We start from the raw sequence: 22184 nt of genomic DNA, 5'->3' as shown, positions 1-22184 counted from the left end.
GAACATTTAAATTTAAGGGATGTGTTGCAGCTTTTAAAAATGTTTTCGTATGAATGTTGCCAGAAACATTCAAATAGAAAATAGATTTCTTTGACCCTTTGTTGTTTTCCCACAGGATTGAAAAAACGTACAAGGAAGGCCTTTGGAATACGAAAGAAAGAAAAGGACACTGACTCTACGTAAGTACCTTAAAAGTTTGCCTCCGCAAAGGAGCTATTTGACAAAGAATGCTGTTGTCATTGTCATTTTTGGAGTACACAGAGTCCTCTTGGATAAAATGTAATATTCTATTTCTGGGTAAACTGTAGCTGTTTGGCATAAACAGTTCTTAGATTGATGCCACAAAGACAAAGACTTTTCATCATGTGCTCAATTTTTCATCATGTTATTATTTTATAACCTGATAACCACACTTTCCAAAAGTCCTGGGAGGCAGGAAGTGTTATTGTAACTTCTGTGGAGACCAAAAGTATTCATTTCCACCTCTGGGATTGCCCAAGTTACTGAAATGAAGACGCAAACACCTGTTTAGATAGATTAGACCGAGCCAGAAACAGAAATTAGTCTAGATAACATTCCAAAGCTTTTGCTTGAGATGCCAAGATTTTGTACAAGCACAACTGTAAATCAACCAACAGAATTCTTAGGAATGATAGGCTATTTGGCTGCAAATAAGAAACCAGTGCTAAAAACAATTCTGAAGATACTTTTACACGTTTAAATGACCACACCCAAGATAATCAATTGCCCATAGACACCGATAAAGCCATCTCAAAAATGTCCAATGATACAGCAGTTTTATTGCATTTATTTGACCATCTCAGGTTCTCCTTTAGAGTATCTAGCTTTGACATACAATCTCAGGTGCATTTTTGAGCCAGGCAGGTAACTCACATGGGAAGTAGGATGGCCAGGAACTCGGGATTCCAGCCCAAGACCAGTGAGAGGAGAACACCACTACTCACCTGCAGGGTGGTGGCCATGTAAAGTGAAGAGCTGGTGTGGTCTGCTATATAATGAGGCATTAAACCCATCATTTGGCTGGAATCCATGAAAGAAAGAAAATGGGAAAATCAGTACTAGTTTGGGCACAGCTGAAAATAAAGAGGGTTACATTTATTTATCGCCCTTAGCTTTTCTTTCTTTACATTTTTACCATGCATAATTTTATCACAGGACACTGAGCATTGCACTTGTGTCCTTGTCCTCCAAGATTTTATAATTCATGGAATAAAATATCTACCACACAAGCTGAAATATCTTCCATATAACAAAATGAGATGACATTTGAAATTACTAGTATGGTACCTCGTACTTAGTAAATGCTCAGTAAATGGCACCAACTTCTACTCTTAATATTACTAATACTAATTAATATGTGGGAAATTCCTTGTGAGCAATTAAAAATGGAATTCATGGGAGTTTGAAGGTGGGGAAGCTCACATTTGGACAGATGATCAGTGAAGTTTCAGGGAGGGAGGAGCTTTGACTTTGACCTTCATCTTAAGAACAGGCATTTCGTGCAAAAGGAACAACAGCCTCCAAAGCAGAGAGGTGGGAAAGTCCTTTGGTATTTAGTGCAAAATAGAGCAGTTTGCCTACATGTCAGCTACAGGTAAAGATGAAAACCGGGGACGAGTCTGGAAAGCAGATCAGAGCCAGAGAGGGCATGCCAGGCTGTGGCGTCTGGGCTTCCTTCTGCAGGCAGTGGGCACCCTTGATGCCTCGAAGGTTTTTAAGCCAGAGAGTGTAAAGGATTGAGGGGAATAAAAGCAGTTTTTTAAATCTAGATATCAAATATTAAGCCACCTATTCTTAATTTTTCTTTCAGTAAAAAAATTATTTCATGGAATTCACATTTACTCTAGTCTTGTTTTTCTAAACAATTGAATTAGGAGTTTTTTTAAGGACCACATAATTACTATTATTTCTTAAGAACTTGCCATTCTCTAAACGACCTGCAGAACAGGTGATGGTTCTTTCACTGGAGTCTGTAGACTGGCTCTGCTTCCAGCATTGCCAGCATTCCCACAGCCTTGGGAGGCCACTTTTCCTTCCGTGGCCTTGGTTACACTAGACGGAATCCAGTTTCCCCAAAGAGCCAGACCGTGTACAGTCTGTCAGCAACCTCTGCTGTCACCTACAATGTGCCATGGGTTGTGTGGGACATCATTAGACACATCTCAGGAGCACATTAACAGAAACCAAATCTGTTTTTCTTTGAAAACTGTATCTGTAACTGACTTCACATAATCTCTGGTGTGTGAAGAAAATTAAAAACAAAAAAATTTTCCTCAAAAGGGAAAAGCGGTCAAACAGCCTCCCCAGAGCAGGGTGAGCTAATTTTCTGTGGCCAGAGCACTCCTCTTCCGTTACCATTTCTAAAGGTATGAAAATAAGGAGTTTTTCCTCATGGGTTTGGGTGGATGCCCAATATCTCTCTGAAATACTCTGATGAAACATTTGCTTGTAGAATCCCAAGCATGTCTCTTTAACTTATCACTGGAGCACCCCAAAATACGTATGTGGTAGCAAATTAGCCATAAAATTGGTTCCACTGGCAATGACAGTCAGAGGACCAACTCTTTAGTCTAAGCCTTTGCTTTTCCTGAGCCCTTGATCTCTAACTGGGTCGTATATCATTCTTGCAAAAGGTTGGCAAAATGCTCTGGAAATTTGCTGTCCCTTCAGCTTTAGGTAAGGGTAGCCTGCCATCATTGAAACTTTGTTGACGCAAACTGTTTTCAGAGCTGTTGCAACCCCCTCAGGGTTACCATACCACCTGCTTGGTACCACCAGCCCCAACTTCAGCTGATCCTACTTCCTTAGATACAGAGTGGGTTTAGAACCAGAGATTCCTGCTTTAATCATCATTACAGTGCCTGGTAGAGAGAGGAAAGGAAAGAGCCTGTGCTAAGTGGGAGCCCCTGTGCAAGATAAATTATGTGTATTGATATTCCTTTTAATCCTCACAGTAATTTAATAAGGTTAGAAATCATATCTCAGTTTTAGAGGTGAGAAATCAGTGTCAAAAGGGATTAGGTAATTTGCTGAATGCTACCCAGAAATAAGACTTGAAACCAGTATTTTAGTCCAGAATCAAGTGCCTAGGCTTATATCACCCAGAAGAAAAAGACTAGATGGGCAAAATTATCATCAAAGCCAATAAGAAGATAACAGAGAAAAGGCAGTAGTTGCAGGAGGTAACTGGCACTTTTAAAAACAAAGGCAAAGGGCTCATGGTTGATGGCTAATTTTACAATAGAACTCAATAAATATAATGGGTCTGCTATTCAATTTTTAAAGTCATTTAAAAATAAAATATGAAATTTCATAAAAAGGGTTATGAAGTGAATTGAGAATGCATGCCCAAGTGTCTGATGCTGCTAAAATCACTCTGTGCCCCATCCTAGGTCATATTATATAGCAATTTTATTCTAGATGACATTTAATGAGCATTTACTATCTTCTAGACACTATTTCAGATTCTTCATTTATATAAACTCATTGAATTCTCTGCTTGTCTTATGGGATGTATGTATTTGCTATTACCATGGCCATTTTATAGATCAGGAAACTGAGACAGAAAGGGATGAAGTGATGTGCCCCAGATGGTGCAGCTATAAAATACAGGCCGATTGAACCCAGGTGTCTGGCACTAGAGCCAGAGCTCTTACCTGCCCTGCTTACTGCCACCACACTAGGAGGCCCCAGCCCCATTTCTATCAGTAGGTAAGACAAAGGATCAGAATACACCAATGCTGCTATATACAATTACAGTTATTCTGATTTAAAATTTTGACATGCCATTCTTAAAGAGGCAATATGCAGGAGATCAAGTGGCCTCTCATGTAAGATCCCCTATAGATGTGCCCTGGTATCTGGACCAGTAGAGGGCAACACTACAGCCAGGCCTATCTCCAGAGCCTTGTTTGTTCCCCATCTATTACTTGCTGCCCCCAAAGATATCCCCACAAGTTTCAGTGCCTCTGAGTTTATCCTAGGCAAAAGTTGCTACTATCACCTCTTTCTCAATTCCTTTAGCAGAAGCTAAAATTCTAGGAAGAAATGCTCGTTTTTGCTATATACATTGGGCTGGCCAAAAAGTTCATTTGGTTTTTTCTGTAACATGGCTCTAGTTGCACCTAGTTGTCTTTAACTTCATTTAAAACAGTTTTATTAGATTGTATTGTGGAAGCTGTCATATAAGCATGCATTTTTAAAAAGGCTTATCAAAATTGGTGAAATTTTGTGTTGCCATTTTAATATTGAAGATGGAAGAAAATACGCAACATTTTCAGCATATTATGCTTTATCATTTCAAGAAAGGTGAAAATGCAAGTGAAATGCAAAACAGATTTGTGCAGTGTGTGGAGAAGGTGCTATGACTGACTGAACATATCAAAAGTGGTTTGCAAAGTTTCATGCTGGAGATTTCTCACTGGATGATGCCCTGTGGTCGGGTAGACCAGTTGAAGTTGATAGCAATCAAATCAAGACATGAATTGAAAAGAATCAACATTCTACCATGTGGGAGATAGCTGACATACTCAAAACATCCAAATCAATAATGTTATTGGTGAAAATGAAATATGCATTTTTTATTTTATGGGAAAAACTAAACAGACTTTATGGCCAACCCAATAGTTCTGAAAAGAAAAGTTGGTTTTGGTGAGTGTGAGTTGGTACCTTTCCTTTGTGCTTTCCTACCAACCTGAGCCTATTGTGGCCATGATAACTCACTAGATTACTTGCCTCTCTCATCTATGATGAGCATGTCCTCATTATTTTATCCCCAGATCCTAGCTTAGTGCCTGGCCCATTATAAGCACTCACTATTTGTTCAATGAGATATAACTTTTATCAGTTAAGACTCTTCCTATTCTTCTATTTTAGATGAAATTTCTTTACTAACTAATTCTCATAACCAGGGAATGTCAGAAGACCCTCTTTCAACTCCAGCAGTCTTTCAATATCAGTATCCTCTCTGCTTCTATCCTCTTCATCCACATGAACACAGAACTGGTTATGAAAAACGATGCACCTCCACTAAGTGTTTTGTAAGCCAAGTAAAAACATCCTGCTAATGTAGAAGGGGTTATTGATGAGGCAGGGGTGTCCCATCTTGAAACCTGGGAGATGTCCCACTAACTCTGCATTTTTCTCTCTGCCCACCCTCTGAAGCAATAAATAAATAATTCTGTTACCTGGTCCCACTTCCTACAGAAAGTTTCAACCATACCAAACTCCTCAAGATTTCACAGTCCACCTTCTTGCTTCTCCCTTCCTCTGGCTCCTCCAATTCAGTTTTTCAAAATAACAATAATGACAGCCTTCCTCTATTGCTACTAAGTCGAATGTGGCTGCAGGTGGACAGTTTTGTGTTCCTCGTGCAGAGACGTCACAGAAGAAACAACAGGGATAGCCAACATTTTTGAATACTTACTGTGTGTCAGGAACTATTATAAATTCTTTATAGATTTACATTATTTTATTTAAACTGGCTTACGGGGGTTAGGTAATGTGTTCAAGGTCCCAGAACTAATGAGTGGTGGACAGAGTCTGAACACTCAGATTCATCCTGTTCAGGAGCCCTTACTCAGAAGCAGCACCTGGAGCATAGTGCCACCGTGCTACCCTTCCAACTACCCTTCGGTCATCAGAGTGAGCCCTTCGGAAACATTGTCCTCCATTTCCTACTTTCCCATAATCAAAGGAAGAATCAGTAGAGAAATATAGAAGAAAATACAGATTCTCAAAGTAAGTTCAACAATACCATAGAAGTTCCTTCTCAGGGTAGAAATTCAAGACCCCTCACAGGGGAGAAGACGAGAGAGAGCAAACTGGTTTACATACATTCCCTGCAACAGTTGTATTAAATGGAGCCGTCTTGACTGGGACAGACGCTTAATGAGCTCTTCTCTAAAAGGCAACCAAAGTACTGCTTCAGCAATTTGGCCTCGTGGACTTCAAGTTTTAAGGAGAATCTCCCGCCTGTATACACATACCCTACACTCAAACACCACTAGAAGATGTGTTTTGATTTAGTTTGCATTAGATAGGTTTACTGTGGTGTACATGCGGGAAAGGGGAGAGAAGTGCTTAATGTTTCTTCTTTGTAAGATGCTTTGTGTAGCAAGAACGATTCATTTTCCTAATAGCTACAAATTTCTTTTTGTTACAGAGGTTCACCGGATAGAGATGGAATTGTAAGTATTTAAACAATTGTTTTCAGTAGGTTTGCACTTTAATATAAGCTGTGGTTAAATTTCCTAAAGCCCCATTTTTTTTTTCTTAGGGAAAAATAGCTTAAATGGTTTTTCAGACCTCTCATCGTTATAATTTTCTGTAGTAATTGCATGGGACATAAATGCAGTCTTGATCATATTAAACTTATTTATGGCATTCACCTAAAGCCCTGCCCCAGATTAGGCAGGCAAACTAGTCATCAATATAGTGGGTCAAAAACCAGACAGTTTCTGCAGAGGCTGCTGCCATCAACTTTTATTTCATTTCCAATTTAATTATATAAAAAGTCATTATGTGAGAATGTTTTTCTCCAACAGAGGCCGCAAAGTCATAATGGAACTGAGATCCAATAAAACTGAAAGCAGCTTTTCCCCTTTCATAGTTGAGCTGCAGATACATTTTCTATATTAAATTCACAAGTAAGGAATGGTCTTGAAACCACTTATGCCTGAATTTACAGCCTGAAGGAAGAAAGTGTCCACCAAGGGTTTAGATTGAATAGTAACTCTGACTCCTTGCTGGTCCCCAGATTTCCTGATTTTTGGAGAAGTCTGTGGTGCCTTGGCTTGGATTTATCCAAGTTGTGCTATAGGAATCTACCCCCACTTTGAAAATGACTTCCTTCAAATCTAAATCGGATGCCTATTCAAAGGTCCAAAAGAACAGCTGTTACTGAAAAAGAGAATTCACATTAGGCTCATTGGGCTGGAGTGGGAACTAAAATAAACCTGGTGGTTAAAAATATATTTTTGAAAAATCACCCTTTATGATACTTTACCTACACTAGGGTGTTAATTGCAGCCATAGCAGGTTTTCTCCTGCACTTGACTCAAGGTTCCTAGCTTTGGGGTGCCTGTAGCATTCATGTAGTTCTTGCATTAAATGTTAAGAAAATAGACTGAAATTTACCAGACACTGGGTAACACTATAATCAAGGCTCTATTCAGCAGGGGAAAAAAAAGACTCAGAAGACTCAGCTTCTCCTCACCTCTTGCTTCTGGCTCAGAGCCCTCTCCTTAACTCTGTCTCAGGTACTTTCTGCTTCTGTGTCATCTCTTTGCTTCTGTCTGGGTCCCCTCCCTGGGTTCTCTTGTCCCCCTCCATTCCAACTTCCACAAGGCTCTGTTAGCTATCCTCTGCTTTCTCTCCCTGCTGCTCCCAGGATGGATTGCTATTTCTTGCTTCTTTCCCTCCGCCACCCTGAGTCTTGTCCTTTTTCCTTTCTCTGAAGCCCCTCCCACCCTCATTGTCTGTGAGGCCCCATTGCCACCTCAGTGTTCTCTGCACTCCTAGGGACCACCAGTTTAAATTTCTGGTAGAATATGTACCCAGAGGCCTGACACATTGTTGGCATGGAGTGAGTACATGCTGCATTGATGAACCTAGCTGTGATTCTGTGGACTTGTCCACTCTAGCTCAGGGCTTTGTACCAGAGCTCCCCAGGTTCTCCTTTACCACCACCATTCCAAGTCATATAATGTTATTTATCAGTGCATGTACCCTCTTTGTTTCTCAATTGGAAACACCATAAATATCTCTGGTCGTGATTATTAGGAAAGGGGAATTATCTAATTTTGATTTCTCAGGAAATAATGCAGACCTATTTGAAAAAGGCTACATTCAAATGAATGCTAGTTCTCTGAAACAGGATGTGCAGCTTCACGGGCAATTGGAAATTATTATCCAGCTGCTAGGTTTACTATTTGGAAATGTTCCCCAGGTTTTCCCTACTAATTGTGGTCGCTAATTTGAAAACTTTTTATTATACCAGTGCCATAGGGACCCAAGTTTTTGTTTGCATTCAGTCCTTAGAGATGTGAACCTGATTTTATTTCAAACTCAGATTGATTACTTTAAAACCTCATGTCTGTGGACCTACTCTATTTTTACATGGCTGCTTTAGCTTCCAAATTACTGTCTTTTGGATGACTGAAGTTGAAATTTATGTTTCACTGACCTAGTTCTACAAACTATAGGTGGCAGTGCACCCACGTAATGCTTATAAATGACTGTCAACACAGAGCTACACAACAGGTTTAATGTACTTAAGCATATTTCAGTTTATCAAAATCCAATGAAGCCCATCTCCAGCCACAGTGCTTTTGCAGACTCATCTACAGAGGTTTCATGGCAGGGTTCCATGTATGAAGGTGGACTTACCTTGCTTCCCACGTGGCTCAAGGTACCTGTCCACTGCAGAACTGTCCGTCATGGTGTCTGTGAGTTCAGACAGCTGGTGTTACCATGCGCTTTGACCCAGAGACAAACTCTAATTGTGCAGGATACACTTTAACTTTTTCCTAAGCAATTTAGATTTTCATCTACGCGTAGACGTCTTCTGCTCCTCCTGAGTAAGTATGCAGGAAAGGGCCCATTTTTGGAGCTGTTAACTGTGTGTGCAGCATGTATTAATGACCCTCAGCAAGGTTTTGACCTACGGTAAAATATGGTAGAGCTAGGCCTTTCATACTTTGATTGGAAATACAACCATTTTTATTCAGTCTTACTGAGTCCCGGTATCTGTTCTCTACCTGTAAATTAAGTGCTGGCTGACTAAGGACTCGATCCACATAATCCCTAGTGCCTGGGTTGTATCTTCCTCCTTCTTTCTTCTTCTCTTGACCTACCTACACTGGCCTGCTGAATAGAGCCTCATTATGGCCCCAAAGTTCACTCTTTGTTTAAGGTACCCTGCAACATTGGTAGGCCCTACAATTTGGCCTAGGAGTTGTTTCTTCCATGGTATGTTTGCTACTCCATGCGATTCTTTATATGTGTCTCGAAGAACAAACAGATCCTTTAACAACTTTTTCTACATGAAAACAATCAATTGCAGCAGCCCCGCCCACAGGAGCCACCCTACAATAACAAAGCAGGGTGTGCATGGGAAGGGGGAAAAAGTTTTGGTGAGGGAACAGATTTTAGTTTAAAATCTCCAAGGGGTATGTAGAAACAGTGAGTAAAATCCCAATTTGAAACTTGAAAAAAAGTAGCATTTATTTACTCCACATAAGAAGAGTCTTTTTTAGTTATTTCCAAATTACTTTTTGAATAACCTGGGGCCAATTTTTAAATCCAGGTAGACTCTATATACTGTTGTCTGAATATACTTTTAAAGAGTGATCAGGCATAAAAGATATGTGTCTCCTTTGAGACAAAGGAAATGTATTCAGATTTTTTAAAATATTTATTCATAAGAAATATTTGGCTCTAACATAAGCATGACCATACAAATTGAGTAATCATTTATTATCTTAGTAACGTTAGGAATTTGGCACGACCTTGGCTTGTGGGAAACAGTATACTTTACCAAAGGATGGGGAGTCAAGGGTGCTGATCTCTGCCCAGGCTATGCAGTGACTTTGTTCAATATGGCAACCACATTTGGCCCTTTAAAAATCAGTTTCACAATCACACTGCCACAGTTGAGATATTCCCTAGGCACTTTTGGCCAATGGCTACCATATTGGATAGCACACACATAGAACATTCCCATCTTCCCAGACAGTGCTATTGGACAGTGCTGTTCTATAGGATTATTTGCAAAGTGAGTCAAGTCAACCTCAGTGGCAAAAAGATAATATTTAGGTAGTACATACTGTGTCTTGAATACTTCTCACCTGCAGATCACTGTGTGGCCATGAGCTGACACACAAAACTCACAGTGCAAACTAAGAACCTTGATGAATGTATGATAAAACACAATTATTACTACATCCATTGATTTAGCCCATCACATTATATGAAAACAGATAATAAGCCCGACCAAAGGAAATTACCTATTAAAACAAAATTAACACTGCTGTGAGCTTCAATTGTCTTTAAATAATAATCATATATTCAAGTAATAAAGGTTACTTATGCAAAGTGTTGAATTTTGGAACACACACAAAAGAGAAAAGTAAAATAATGTGTAACTCCAAGGGAAAGAAATCACTGTTCATATGTTGGTGAATAGCCAATATTGCTTGTACTATTAAGCCTAGTTTTTAACTGTCTCCCCACTTCACTTATCTTCTTCCTTTGCCTGTTCAAAGTTTTCCAATTGAAAATCAGTAGAGCCATTATCTTCACTGTTACCATTATAGCTACACTTGTTTAAGTGGCTAAACCAAGAGAATTGTTTCTCTCCTGAGGTTTACCTGAAGAATTTCAGCCAGACTCTGTCTACCATTAACTTGATAATTTCCACTTGTGAAAGCAAATATATTTGTAAGAATTCACGAGCACAAATGAGGCCAAATAGCTAATTTCTCTAATAAAGGTCTGTATGTATGTTTTGAATACTAATCTGCCAAAAGGAATGTATTTTGTTAGTGTTAGTATTTGTGTTTAGAATGTTCCTATTTTAAAAGAAAAAATTTCATAGGTTTTGCTTCTTCTTCATCTCAATCTTTTTTTGGTTTCTGTGGAAACAAGGAAATTTTTCACTTAGCCCAGATCTAGACTATTCAGAAAATTCAGGAGTTTTTAATCTATATGGTTGGATCTATATTGTCAGGAAAAGAAACACACGTTTGTTCATCTAAACACATCATCTGTCTTGGTTTTGAAGGGCATTGTTATGGAACAAAATTATCATGGAGGCAAAATATGGAACTGAAAATTCTGAACTCAGTAATTTACTGTTACCTAATCTCTTTGGATTTTAGATAACAATCCTTCATATTAAAGAATTGTTGAAGAACTAAAAGATCTATTAATAGTAGTACTATACTGATCACAAAATTCATGAGTTTAGTTCTTTGGGATCAACTTAGTTCATTTGATTCTCATTATTATAAGTTAAGTTTGTGTGTTAAATTTATTATATATACTGTCTAAGAAGGATTTGGAGAATTTTGCAAAGACATCACAAACAAATTGGTAATGTAGAAATTAAAAAAGAAATCAAACATGGCAAAAAGAAAAGAGGAACCATGGTTATTCCCCATGGAAGAGTTTTTTTATTATTAAGCTGGCACATTATGTAATAGACTATGTCCTCAACAATAGCTTTATAGCTTATACAGGGGCAAAGTTGATGTTACACGTTTTTAAAGCAACCTTGGCTCCAAGTAGAAAGAATGTCAGTGAAGCACCAATTCAATGAAGGCAATTACACGGGAAAGCTAATATGATGTAGTCTGAGTACATAATCTTTTTCAAGAGCAGGAAAAAGGAGGAGGGGCACAAGGCCTGTGTTTCTGGGTTCTGGTCTGTGGAAACATTGGCAGAGTTCTTGCAGTTGTGAATTCTAGAGCAGTGGTAACACGTAGGGAAGAAAGAGGGTTTGAACATACTATCAGTTCCTTACACACTCTTCACCCTTACTAAGACGTTGGTTCTTAGAATGCCCAGTCAACATTCAGTAAGTATTAATCAGTGGTGATGGTTACTGCATTACCTCTCATTTGGTTTTCTAGTGGTCCTACATGCAAACATTAAAAGCTTACTGCTTCCACCTATTTGTCAGATTTTGTTAGCTGCTCACATTGTGGTCCAAGTGGCCTTCATTTGTTATTGCAAAATTAGAGGTCCTGTCTTCAAGCCTCATGTGTCACCATTTAATATGTGTTGTTCTGGGATTTGCTAGTGCTCAGTGACATACCATTGCTCTCTGTGTGCCACATACCGGAATGCTGTGGAATGAACCACCCATTACCAGCCTAACTCGTGTTTTTGTCCTTTGCTCCCCAAAACTAGAAAATCTGCCCTGACTGGTGTGGTTCAGTGGGTTGGGCATCCTCCCACAAACCACTGGTTTAATTCCCAGTCGGGGCACATGCCTGGGTTGTGGGCCAGGTCCCCAGTGGGGTTTGTGCAAGAGACAACTGATTGGTGTTTCTCTTGCACATTGATGTTTCTCTTCCTCTCTTTTTTCCTTCCTTTTTCCTCTCTCTAAAAATAAATAAATAAAAAAAATATTTTTAAAGTACAGAATCCTATCCCTGGCTGGTGTGGCTCAGTGGATTGAGTGCCAGCCTGCGGACCAAAGGGTTATTGGTTCAATTCCCACTCAGGGCACATGCCTGGGTTGTGGGCCATGTTCTCAGTTGGGGGCACATGAGAGGCAACCACACATTGATGTTTCTCTTCCTCTGTTTCTGCCTCCCATCCCTCTCACTAAAAATAACTATATAAAATCTTTTTTTAAAAAGTATAGAATCCTAGTAATGTCCCTTTGGATGAGGCAACGTCCTTGCTCAAGTGCTGTTGCCATATATCATAGTTGTGTTAGGGGCCAAAATAGAACTTGAAGATACTGCAGAGAGAGTAATGCTGTTATCCAACCATCTTTCAATGATGAGTGTTCATGGAAGCATTGGACACATGGATGGCAGGCATCAAGATTAATCCTGATTCTATTTTAATAGTTTGTTAAGAAAAACCAGTTGTAAAGAGTATCAACACTATTTTTAATACCTAGGAGCTGAATTAACTAATTTGGAGCTGATTTCCTTTATCAAGGGGTTGGTTAGGAAAAAATTGAGTCAGTATTAGAAAAGCTAAAAGCTTAGTTAACAATTTGGATGAATACTCTTTGGATATGTTGGAACTACCTGTATATGAGAGCAAATGGAAGTCAAAATGTTTTCATTTAAATGTATATAATATATAGTTTGATCCACTGAAAGTACAGAGGATCCAATTATAATGTAGATGCTTCTAATTCTGTGGTAACTGAATACAGTTTGAATAGCTAGTAGTTACTATCCTATGCTTAGGTATCCTACAGTCTTTTGTGAAATGAGCATGTGAGCTCTATTATATAGTATCAACAGCAACCAATGTATCATTCAGTTATACCAAGGTGGTTGCTTAATAGGCTGCTCTAATTTGTCTTTCCAGCCCTGGATTTTGATAGTGCTTGCTAAATAAAATAAAAGTGAAGTATTCTTTATTCCTTTTTTGTTTCATTCAAATGTTTCTCTTCTAAATTTATTTTCAAATTTATTACAGAAGAAAAGCAATGGGGCGCCAAATGGATTTTATGCAGAAATTGATTGGGAAAGATATGTGAGTATCAGAAGATGTTTTTATTATTTCAGAACTTGAAAATGAGTTGAGGCATTCTTATATTTAAAATAGAACATAGAAATAGGGGAACATGCCATCTCATCAGGAAGTGCCTGACACATTTACATGGTATAGAGTTTAAAAGTGCTAGAGGCCGTAGGATATGAGTTCAAGACCTAGCCCCTGCACAAGTCACACACAGCTGTGTGTGGCTTTGGGATAGTTATTTGCTTAGCTAGCAAAAATTAAGTCAGTAGTTACTTTGTAGCATTGTTGCAAGGATTTAGTGAACTAATTATTTGTTCATAAATAATGTTATAAGAGAAGCCATGAAATTTTAAGAAAGGGTGATTTTTTAAATTAATTCTTTTTACCTACAAAGACTCTTGTTATAATTTTCTAGGATTCTTAAATGTGCCTTAATGTGATACACTAAGCACACAAGAAGTAAGATAATTAAAATACCAAATTACTCATCAAGTACTGCTGCACTTACTACCCCCGCATTCAGCGCACACACTCTAAACCCCAGTACTCTCCTTGGTCAGCATGAAGTGCTCAGTTGCCTCAAATTTCTTTACTCCTAAAAACTAATAAGGCCATGTAGGAATTGCTATTATAATTATTAATACATTAGATACAATTAGTCATTATATCCAAGTAATAAGAAATAACCCCTCTAAGTAATAAGAAGAGTTTTATTCTTAATACATGATATCATCTTGCTTTTGTCAGGGATGGCCTCAGAGAAGGTATGACATTTAAGCGAAGCCCTGAAGTTTAAGCTGGGGTTGACTGGCTGGCCATTTGAGGGAAGGGCATTCCAGGCAGAGAGAATGGCATTTATGAGGACTCTGAAATGGGGCGGGGGGTTGCGCAGAGAACTTGCAGCATTATAATCATGAGAGTTAACAGTGAGAAGAAAGCCTTGTGGCTGAGAAGGATCAGGCAAGAGAATCTCAGGCCTGAGCCTAGAGAGAGGACCAGGAGCCACTGAAGAGGCTGGTGGGCTACATCCAGGCACTGTGTTCTGAACGCAGTGAGAAGCCAGAGACAAGTTTTTAACAGGGAAGTGACCTTCATACACTTGTATTTGAAAAGGAAAAAAAAGTAAGCTGAGTACTGAAGAAGGACAAGAGAGAAACTACAAAATAAACACAGGTGGCTTTTCCATGCATTCAGGCCCTCATCCCTCCCTCCAGCTCTGTTCTCTCTAACTTCCAGGCCTATTACTTCACCTTAAAAAGGGCCACCCTTGAACCCTTCTTCACCTTCTTCCCACCCTCCCTTTCTCCATGTGGAGTTTTGTCTCAGATACCTGGGGTCAGGGAGTAGGTCTGCCATGTGCTGGGTAGAGTCCTTGAGAAATGGCACCTCCTTTCTCTTAATGTCCTTCTTGGTGAATAGAATAATTCTTTCCCCATAAGATTGTTACGAAGGTTCAGTGAAATAAAGTGTAGGTCATAGTGCTTATAATAGGAACTAAAATATGATAACTACTTCTAATCATGCAAACTGTCTTTTTCCTAAAAATGTTCCTTGTCTGCTGTTACAGTTAGTTCAGCCAGGAGTACCAGTGATCTTCCTAGGATTTGAGGGTAGAAACCTTGGAGTTTTACTGACCCTTCCCTCTCCTTTTTCTTTTATGATAGATCTGTTAACAAGAACTAACAATTTGTCCTTTCAAATGTCCTTGATTTATTTTTTCCCACCACCACCAACTTTGTCTATATTCTTAGCGTGTCTTACTGGCATAATGCAAGTATTTTGAATTAGTTTTCACCTCTCCATTTTCTTCTGTGCCCAGTCTATCCTGAAGTGTACTTCCTAAACACCTTAAGATACTTCTTTCAGCTTATCCTCCCCTGATTGAGAAGCTGCAGTAGCAATCAATACCAAGTCTGAAATCTCCCTCCGGCATGTTGGCCACCCATGGTCTTATTTCCCATTGCCTTCCACTGTCCAGCTTCTTGCCCAGTCGCGCCATCTGAATAACACTGTCGGTTTCTGCCGTGGGGTCTCAGTATAGGCTCTTCTCACGAATGAGCCACATCTGCCTTCTCCCTCTATCCCAGAAGGCATATGCAGATCCCCAATTCTTTCGACCTCACTAATTTCCTCTTCCCTCAGACTCCTATCACTGATGTTTTGTTTTTGTTTTTTACTTTCTGCCTCTCAAAATACATTTCAACTTTCCAAAGGACAAATAATTTTCATTTTATATCCCTTCATGTTACTTATCACAGTCCTTTGCTTACAGAAAATGCATGATAAATTCTCTGTATGTTTCCTTTCATTGACCATTGTTGATTCCTAGTTTGTTTTCCCATTAGTAAGACTCCCCAAGTACCCTTGAGCAAATATCTACACATATACTGCTGAGCATTCAGTTCAAAAAATTAAAATTCTTACCTCCAAAAATAAGAGACATAATTATATCCTTAAGTAGAAAGCTCTAGAAGAACAATGAGTGATTCCTTGATTATTCTCAGGATAATAATTGCATTATGCGCACTTGTATTTCACAGAACTCACCTGAGCTGGATGAAGAAGGCTACAGCATCAGACCTGAGGAACCTGGCTATATCCTTTCTTTATTTTTTTTCTTTTAATGTTTATTTTGTCTCATAAAGCAGTATTATAAATTCATGTTTTAAAAAGGTGTTGAAATAACCCAAGCTTCCCAAATCCTATTCTATAATATTAGCAATGAATAAACAGCACAGGGAACAGCCTGATCACCAACAAGCAGGCATTTGGCCTGATCTATTCATAGAAGAGAGGAAGGGAAAAGAGAAAAATGTGCTGAAAAACAATTGTGTAAACTGTGGATACTGGGTTGTCTGCGAAGGCCTGATGTGATAGTATCATTTTTCATGACTGGCAAATAGCTGTGGCTTGTGCTTTCCCCACAAATCATCTCTGGGCAGAACAGGTCACCCTCTGAAACACTTAAAACTCATCGCAAATCATCCACTAGGATAACTTCCCTCTCCCTGTAGAGGGCTTGTCAATGTGTGAGCTGAGTGTGAAACACCAAATATCCAACTGCAGCAAACGTGTACCACATTATAACTATTGCTCCTTGAAATTCACTGTCCTTAATGATGCTCCAAGGAAAGGTGAATAAATTCTAACCCTCGCCTGATTTACTCTTTTATTTGGTTGTTTTGCTTTGATTTGCTGCCACCTTAAGGATATTTTTGCTGCCTCTAGGTACAGTCACTCTTGTCTTATACTCATCACTGCCTTACAGTAGAAAACAGAGTTATGTATCTTTAACTGTGTTCTACCTACCAAAGGAAAGCACTTTTATTCTTCAAGTGAATCAGAAGAAGAAGAAGAATCCCACAAGAAATTTAATATCAAGATTAAGCCATTGCAGTCTAAAGACATTCTTAAGAATGCTGCCACTGTAGATGAACTGAAGGCATCAATAGGCAACATTGCACTTTCCCCATCACCGGTGGTGAGTGGTTTTTTATGTCAAGCTTAAATGAGGTTGGACAGAGAGCTGTGTTCTGTGCATATGCATTAAGTAGAGCAGAAACTCCTTAAACTGAAGGCTGCATATGGTCACCATTTTATGAACTCTACAAACCGTAAACAGTTCATTGTAGCTTTAGAAAGTTATGCTCATTTTGCATTGCATTTCTTGTGCTTTTCAAAATGGTAAAAATGCATAGGACCACATTTCTTTTTTTTATACTTGCTTTCCTGAAAGTATTTGCAAATGAAAAAAAGATTATCTAGACTTTTTTCTGAAGCAATTAAAAACAATATAAAGTCTACGTATATACTGACAGTGATTTCTAAAAACATATCTTAGTGTCTATTTTTATGATATAACATATAGAAACTCCTGGGAAGAAAACCAAGAAAATTACTTTTCTCAAAAAATTTTCATTGTTATGCTTCAAAAAAATATATTACTATAATATCATAGATCATGGTCTAGGAATATATTAAAACTCACAATCTTCACTATGTTTTATTATCAATTATCTTAAGTACTCTTATCTTTTAGGCTCCTCAAATACAGGTATGCCTTATTTGTTTCACTCAAATTGGTATTTTTTCCACAATTTATACTTCTTTCCTCCAATCCCCATCTATTAAATTTCTTTGGTTCTTGAATTCTAAGTTCCAACATTTACAGGATTTTCTCTCTGTTGTTTGATAAATGCTATAACTGTTTTCTAAAAATAGTTATGAAGAACACCTGAAGGCTCTCAAACTAGCAGCTAATATGTTCTTGGCACCTGCTTCGAGAGATGTGATCTCCCTTATTCCCCCTAGTGAAGTAGTTAACAAATGCTGAACCACTTCTGTGATGCTTCTGGAAATATCCCAGCTAACCTTTCTAAAGGAATTGTAATCATCTATCCATTGATAGATGCCTGCCTGGGATGAATAAAGTCTATAATGACACCTTCTTCAGTGCTTAGTGTTTATAATGACCTTTATCGCTACTGTCAATGACAACTAAAAGGATCATTAATAGTTATCAACCACAGCGAGTGATACTTCAGGTAATTTTTTAATCATGTGCTCACTTGTTACCTTAAGGCTGTCTTCCTGAAAAGGGAGACATGAAGAATGTTAGTTTTCCTGTCACATGGAAGATACAGATTTTAAACTCACGTTGGTCTGTCATACTGATGTATTGGTCTATAGTACCAGTGATTTCTAGTAGTGGGAGTGTTTTAAATTGCACACTTTTATTTTTCAGTTGACATATTTCAAATCATTTCTCACTTATTGAATCTTTCTTTACTAATTGTAAAAATCCATTTAAGCACCTGAAACCCAATTATATTCACTTCTCCATGGGTTATAATAAACTTAGTAGGCATTTGGAAGCTTCCTGGGTTAAGTGTGAAAGGCAAGTTCACAGGATTAAATGAACAAATGTATAGGAAAGAAAACTTACTAGAACAGCCAGACGCATGGTAGATATATGCTGAAAGCTAGTTGAACCTAGAAAAAATGCCCGTTATCGAAAAGAGTATCTGTGCGGAAGTCACCTGCTGGGTATTCCTCCAACCGGAAGTGCTGCTGAGGAAGTAGCAGGAAGACTGGCCACTTCCTCCGAGCTCTCCCAGCTCCCCTTTTAAAGGTGATACATTGGCATGATGTGGTTAGTATCCTGTGAAAAAGATGTTTGGGAAAAGACTGTGAAAATAAGGGAGAGACACTCGGGAAAAGTAATGGTAGGGTTAGGCTGTGCATACCGGCAACACCGCAAACTGAAAGACCCTCGGATTCCTGTATCACCACCATCCCTGCACCCTCAGCTTGTTCTCTCTAATGTGGGAACCTGGCTCTGTCAGTACTATGATTTGCAAATATTTTTGACTTTATTATATTTAGTATAGGAGAATGAGCCACCTTAGGAAAAGATAAACATGTTTCTAGGTATACATAAGTATAAAGGAACGGTAAAACTAAAAACATATTCTTGGCATTAGAACCTTTATTCTCATCTAGATAATCCATATGTATCTATATTTCATGTATCCGGCACATTATCTCCAAAACCAGATATGTAGCAATAACCTTCTGTAATTCAGTTAGTACCATGATAAAAGGGACAAATAAGCTGTGCAACTTTAGATGTTCCTGTTAAAACAATCAGAGTATTTCTATATCCATACTTAATTAAGGTAAGAAAAGAGAAGTGGAGCCTACACTAGTGATATATCAGAATATTTCATTTAGTCTGTGTTTCTTAGTCTACATAATCATCAGTCATTACATACACTAATTAGAAATAGAGGAGATTCCAAATAGTGAGCTACTTATAACTATGGTTTATGTTGGATTTCCATTTCTTTTTAAAGAATTTTAAGATAAACTCAATAGGTAAAAGAAGTTAATTTCTATTCTTACCATGCAGTAGTTTCCTGGTAGGATACCATGCTGACACAGCAAAGGCTGAATATCACCCATGTTTTAGTTATTGATTTGGCATCTGTCCAACTTAGAATATTGTTAGAGATACTTTAACAAAATGGTAGTGGCTTAAACAGAGTATGTGGTTTATTTCTCTCCCACAGAAAAGTCAAAGTTGATAGTCCAGATCAGTAATAAAATCTTACTCCAGGGATCATTCAAGAACCCAGGGACTTTCTGTATTACTACTCCACCTTTGCTAGGGTGCTGATGCCTTAGCACCATCAGTGACCACCATGTTCCAGCCTCAGGTTAGAGGGAATGGAAAATAAAAGGCTAGTGGTTTTCTTTAAGGGTTTAACTCAGAAATTGCACCCTTCACCACCACTCAGATTCCATCGGACATAACTTGGTCACATTAACTAAAAGGGAGTCTGGGAAATGTAGTCTTTGGCTGGATAGACATGTTATCAGCTAAAATTCAGGATTCTGTTACTAAAAGACAAAAGAATTAGATATGGGAGATGCATGTGCACATTGTCCGTTTTTGCTACTACATCTTAAATAATCTCAGATTGCTTTTGAAATTCATTGGAAAATGGAATTATCTTCCTATTCACCTTCAAAGTGTTCCCAAAATTTAGGAAGTTTTCTTTTAAAATTTTCTTATTACTAATATCTAAATGCCAGTGATGCTGTGCTATGTGCTAACCAGCGGTAGGATAAACAAAAACAAATTTAAGCACCAAATTTAATGAACTTAAAAGTACTAACTTCTTTGGTTGAAAGACCTTTCTGTCTTACAAAGTTTGGTGCTTTTTGAGGCAGGCTCTTTCACTGTTGAAAGAAAATTAGTCCTTGCTAGTAGCTGTGCTCTTTAGAGGATGAACAAAGTACAAAGCCCCTCATTTCCACAGTGGGTTTTCCACAAAGCAGACTGATTCCAGCTCGAGGTTTAAGTTTAATGTGCAGGATGTTTATTAAGGAATGAGCTTGTCTACAACACCTGTGGGGTAGGATAGGCAGAGGGAGAAGTTAAGCTGAACTGATCACAATGGAGCTCCAGAGCTGAAATGACCCTTCATGGGTATACCTGAGTTTGGCTGAGATGAATAACCTTTACTATTACATCATTCGGTACTCCCATAAGGGCAGGGAGAATATGGTCATGACCTTGGACATGACCTTGCAGTTGAGGCAGATCCCAGTGTGTGAACAGTTGAAGGCTGTCTTCCAGTAGCACTCTCAATGGCTGGTATGAGAAGCCCTTGTGAAAAGAAATCTACATGGCACATTCTGGTGTTCTCCACAAATACATTATGACTGATAGAGAGCCTTTTATCATCACCACTCAATAAATTATTGTGTGTGTGAGTGTGTGTGTGTGTGAGTAAACAAATATATGAACGGGACCAGGCCAAGGACAGAGCATTATGGCAAGTCACTGTCATCTAGTTTTATATCCATTTATCAATAACACGCTTTGGCCACCCTCCTTCACCATACAATGATTCCCCTAACTGCCTTCATCCTGGCCACATATTTCTGTTTTGTTTAGACCAGTGATGAAAATGTCATTCAATATGACACTGAATTGGAGATACATGGAGTTTCTACAGCTTTGCCAGACCGGAAACCACCTGAGAGAGAGTGATGGCTTTATTTTGCCATTTAGTTAGACTATGTCTTTGCATTGTCTAGGATTACCACCTTCTTTTCCAAGTGCTTTGAGGTTGTCCGCTGAAATAATTTGTTCTAAAATTTGGGGTTATTAGAAAGCAGCTGTGTAGTGGAGAAAGCGCGTAATACATGGATGGATTCAGACAGGCCTGGGTGCCAGGCCCATGTCTGCCATGTTCTCTCTGTGCAACCTTAGATAAGCCCCATAATTGTCCTGAGCTTCTGTTCCTCGTCCATAGAGTGAGGACTATAACAATCCTTACAGAAATTTAGTGCAGGTTATTTTCAGTCTCTGGCAGGGCCGCGTCTTATTTGGCTTTTTGCTCCCTTGCTTGGTTTAGCACAGTGCATGGCAAACATTAGGCCTTCAGAGAGTTAATAAATGTCTGAATAAACAAAGCATACGGAAGATCCCAATAACATTACTTGATGCGTAATTGGCACTTTGAAATTGTTCATTTCTTCATTACTAGTTACATTAGGGTTTTTTCAGAGAAACAGGATACATGTATACATCTATATGTATATCAAGAGATTCATTACGAGAAATTAGCTCACACAATTATGGAGGCTGAGCAATCCCACAATGTGCTATCTGCAAACAAGAGACCCAGGAAAGCCAGTAGGGTAAGAGTCCAAAAGCCTGAGAACTAGGGTAGCTGGCAGTATAAATCCCAGTCTGAGGGCAGGAGATTAGATGTTCCATCTCACACAGCGAGATGGGAAAGGGGGTGAATCTCTCCTTCCTCTCTGTCTTTTGTTCTGTTCAGGTCATCCGTAGATTGGATAGTGCTCACCCACGTTGTTGTGGCCCAACTCAAAAGCTAATCTCATCAGGAACACCCTCAGGACACAGAGAAACCATGCTCCAGCTGAGTACCCCGTGGCCAGTCAGGTTGACAAGTAATATATATATATTTTTTTTTTACTTTTTGCCCTATTGCGTCCCTATTTCCAGTCTCCTGCCCAGAAAGCACTCTGTGTCTTTCTGTCCTGGGGGATGTAGTCTGTCTGCATGTCAAAGCCTGAGTGCAGTTAGAGCAGTTTGGGCTCTCTTGCCCATCCTAGACGTTAATTCTGAACCAAATCTGATCTGCCTTTTAGATGAACTAGTTTTAAGTCGGGTGTTTTTTTTTATATATACTGGACATTTATGACTAATATTTCTCTAAACACAGGTGGAAACTTGGTCTTTATCTGCTGAAAAAACTGGTAGATAGTGGGAAAGATGTTAGAATCTGATAAACCTGAGCTCAACTTCTTGCCAACAATTCTGCTTAGAAAAGTTTTCTTAAACGTCTTTGAGTTTCAGAATCTTCGTGTCTAAAATAGAAATAACACTGCCTTACAAGCTGGTTGTT

The 22184-nt window shown here is 38.8% G+C and overlaps 1 protein-coding gene across 20 annotated transcripts in view; it reads left to right on the top strand.

Moving 5' to 3' along the window:
* The window catches only part of SGIP1 (SH3GL interacting endocytic adaptor 1), a 198642-nt gene that overhangs the window by 84170 nt on the left and 92288 nt on the right, over positions 1-22184 (top strand). For 13 of the 20 annotated variants that reach the window (XM_037042988.1, XM_037043023.1, XM_037042979.1 and 10 more), the window contains exons 2-7: positions 116-179; positions 6185-6209; positions 7197-7280; positions 13192-13248; positions 15777-15831; positions 16542-16717. In XM_037042988.1, coding sequence (XP_036898883.1) covers positions 116-179; positions 6185-6209; positions 7197-7280; positions 13192-13248; positions 15777-15831; positions 16542-16717 — 461 coding nt within the window. The remainder of the gene's footprint in view (positions 1-115; positions 180-6184; positions 6210-7196; positions 7281-13191; positions 13249-15776; positions 15832-16541; positions 16718-22184) is intronic. The other 7 variants (XM_037043013.1, XM_037043050.1, XM_037043042.1 and 4 more) reach the window with 1 other exon arrangement.

This window comes from Sturnira hondurensis, unplaced genomic scaffold (genome assembly GCF_014824575.4).
Source record: "Sturnira hondurensis isolate 20B ecotype Veracruz unplaced genomic scaffold, ASM1482457v3 Scaffold0000648, whole genome shotgun sequence".
Classification (NCBI taxonomy): domain Eukaryota; kingdom Metazoa; phylum Chordata; class Mammalia; order Chiroptera; family Phyllostomidae; genus Sturnira; species Sturnira hondurensis.
Note: the sequence above shows the minus strand (reverse complement) of the source record. Positions and strands in the feature narration are given on the sequence as shown.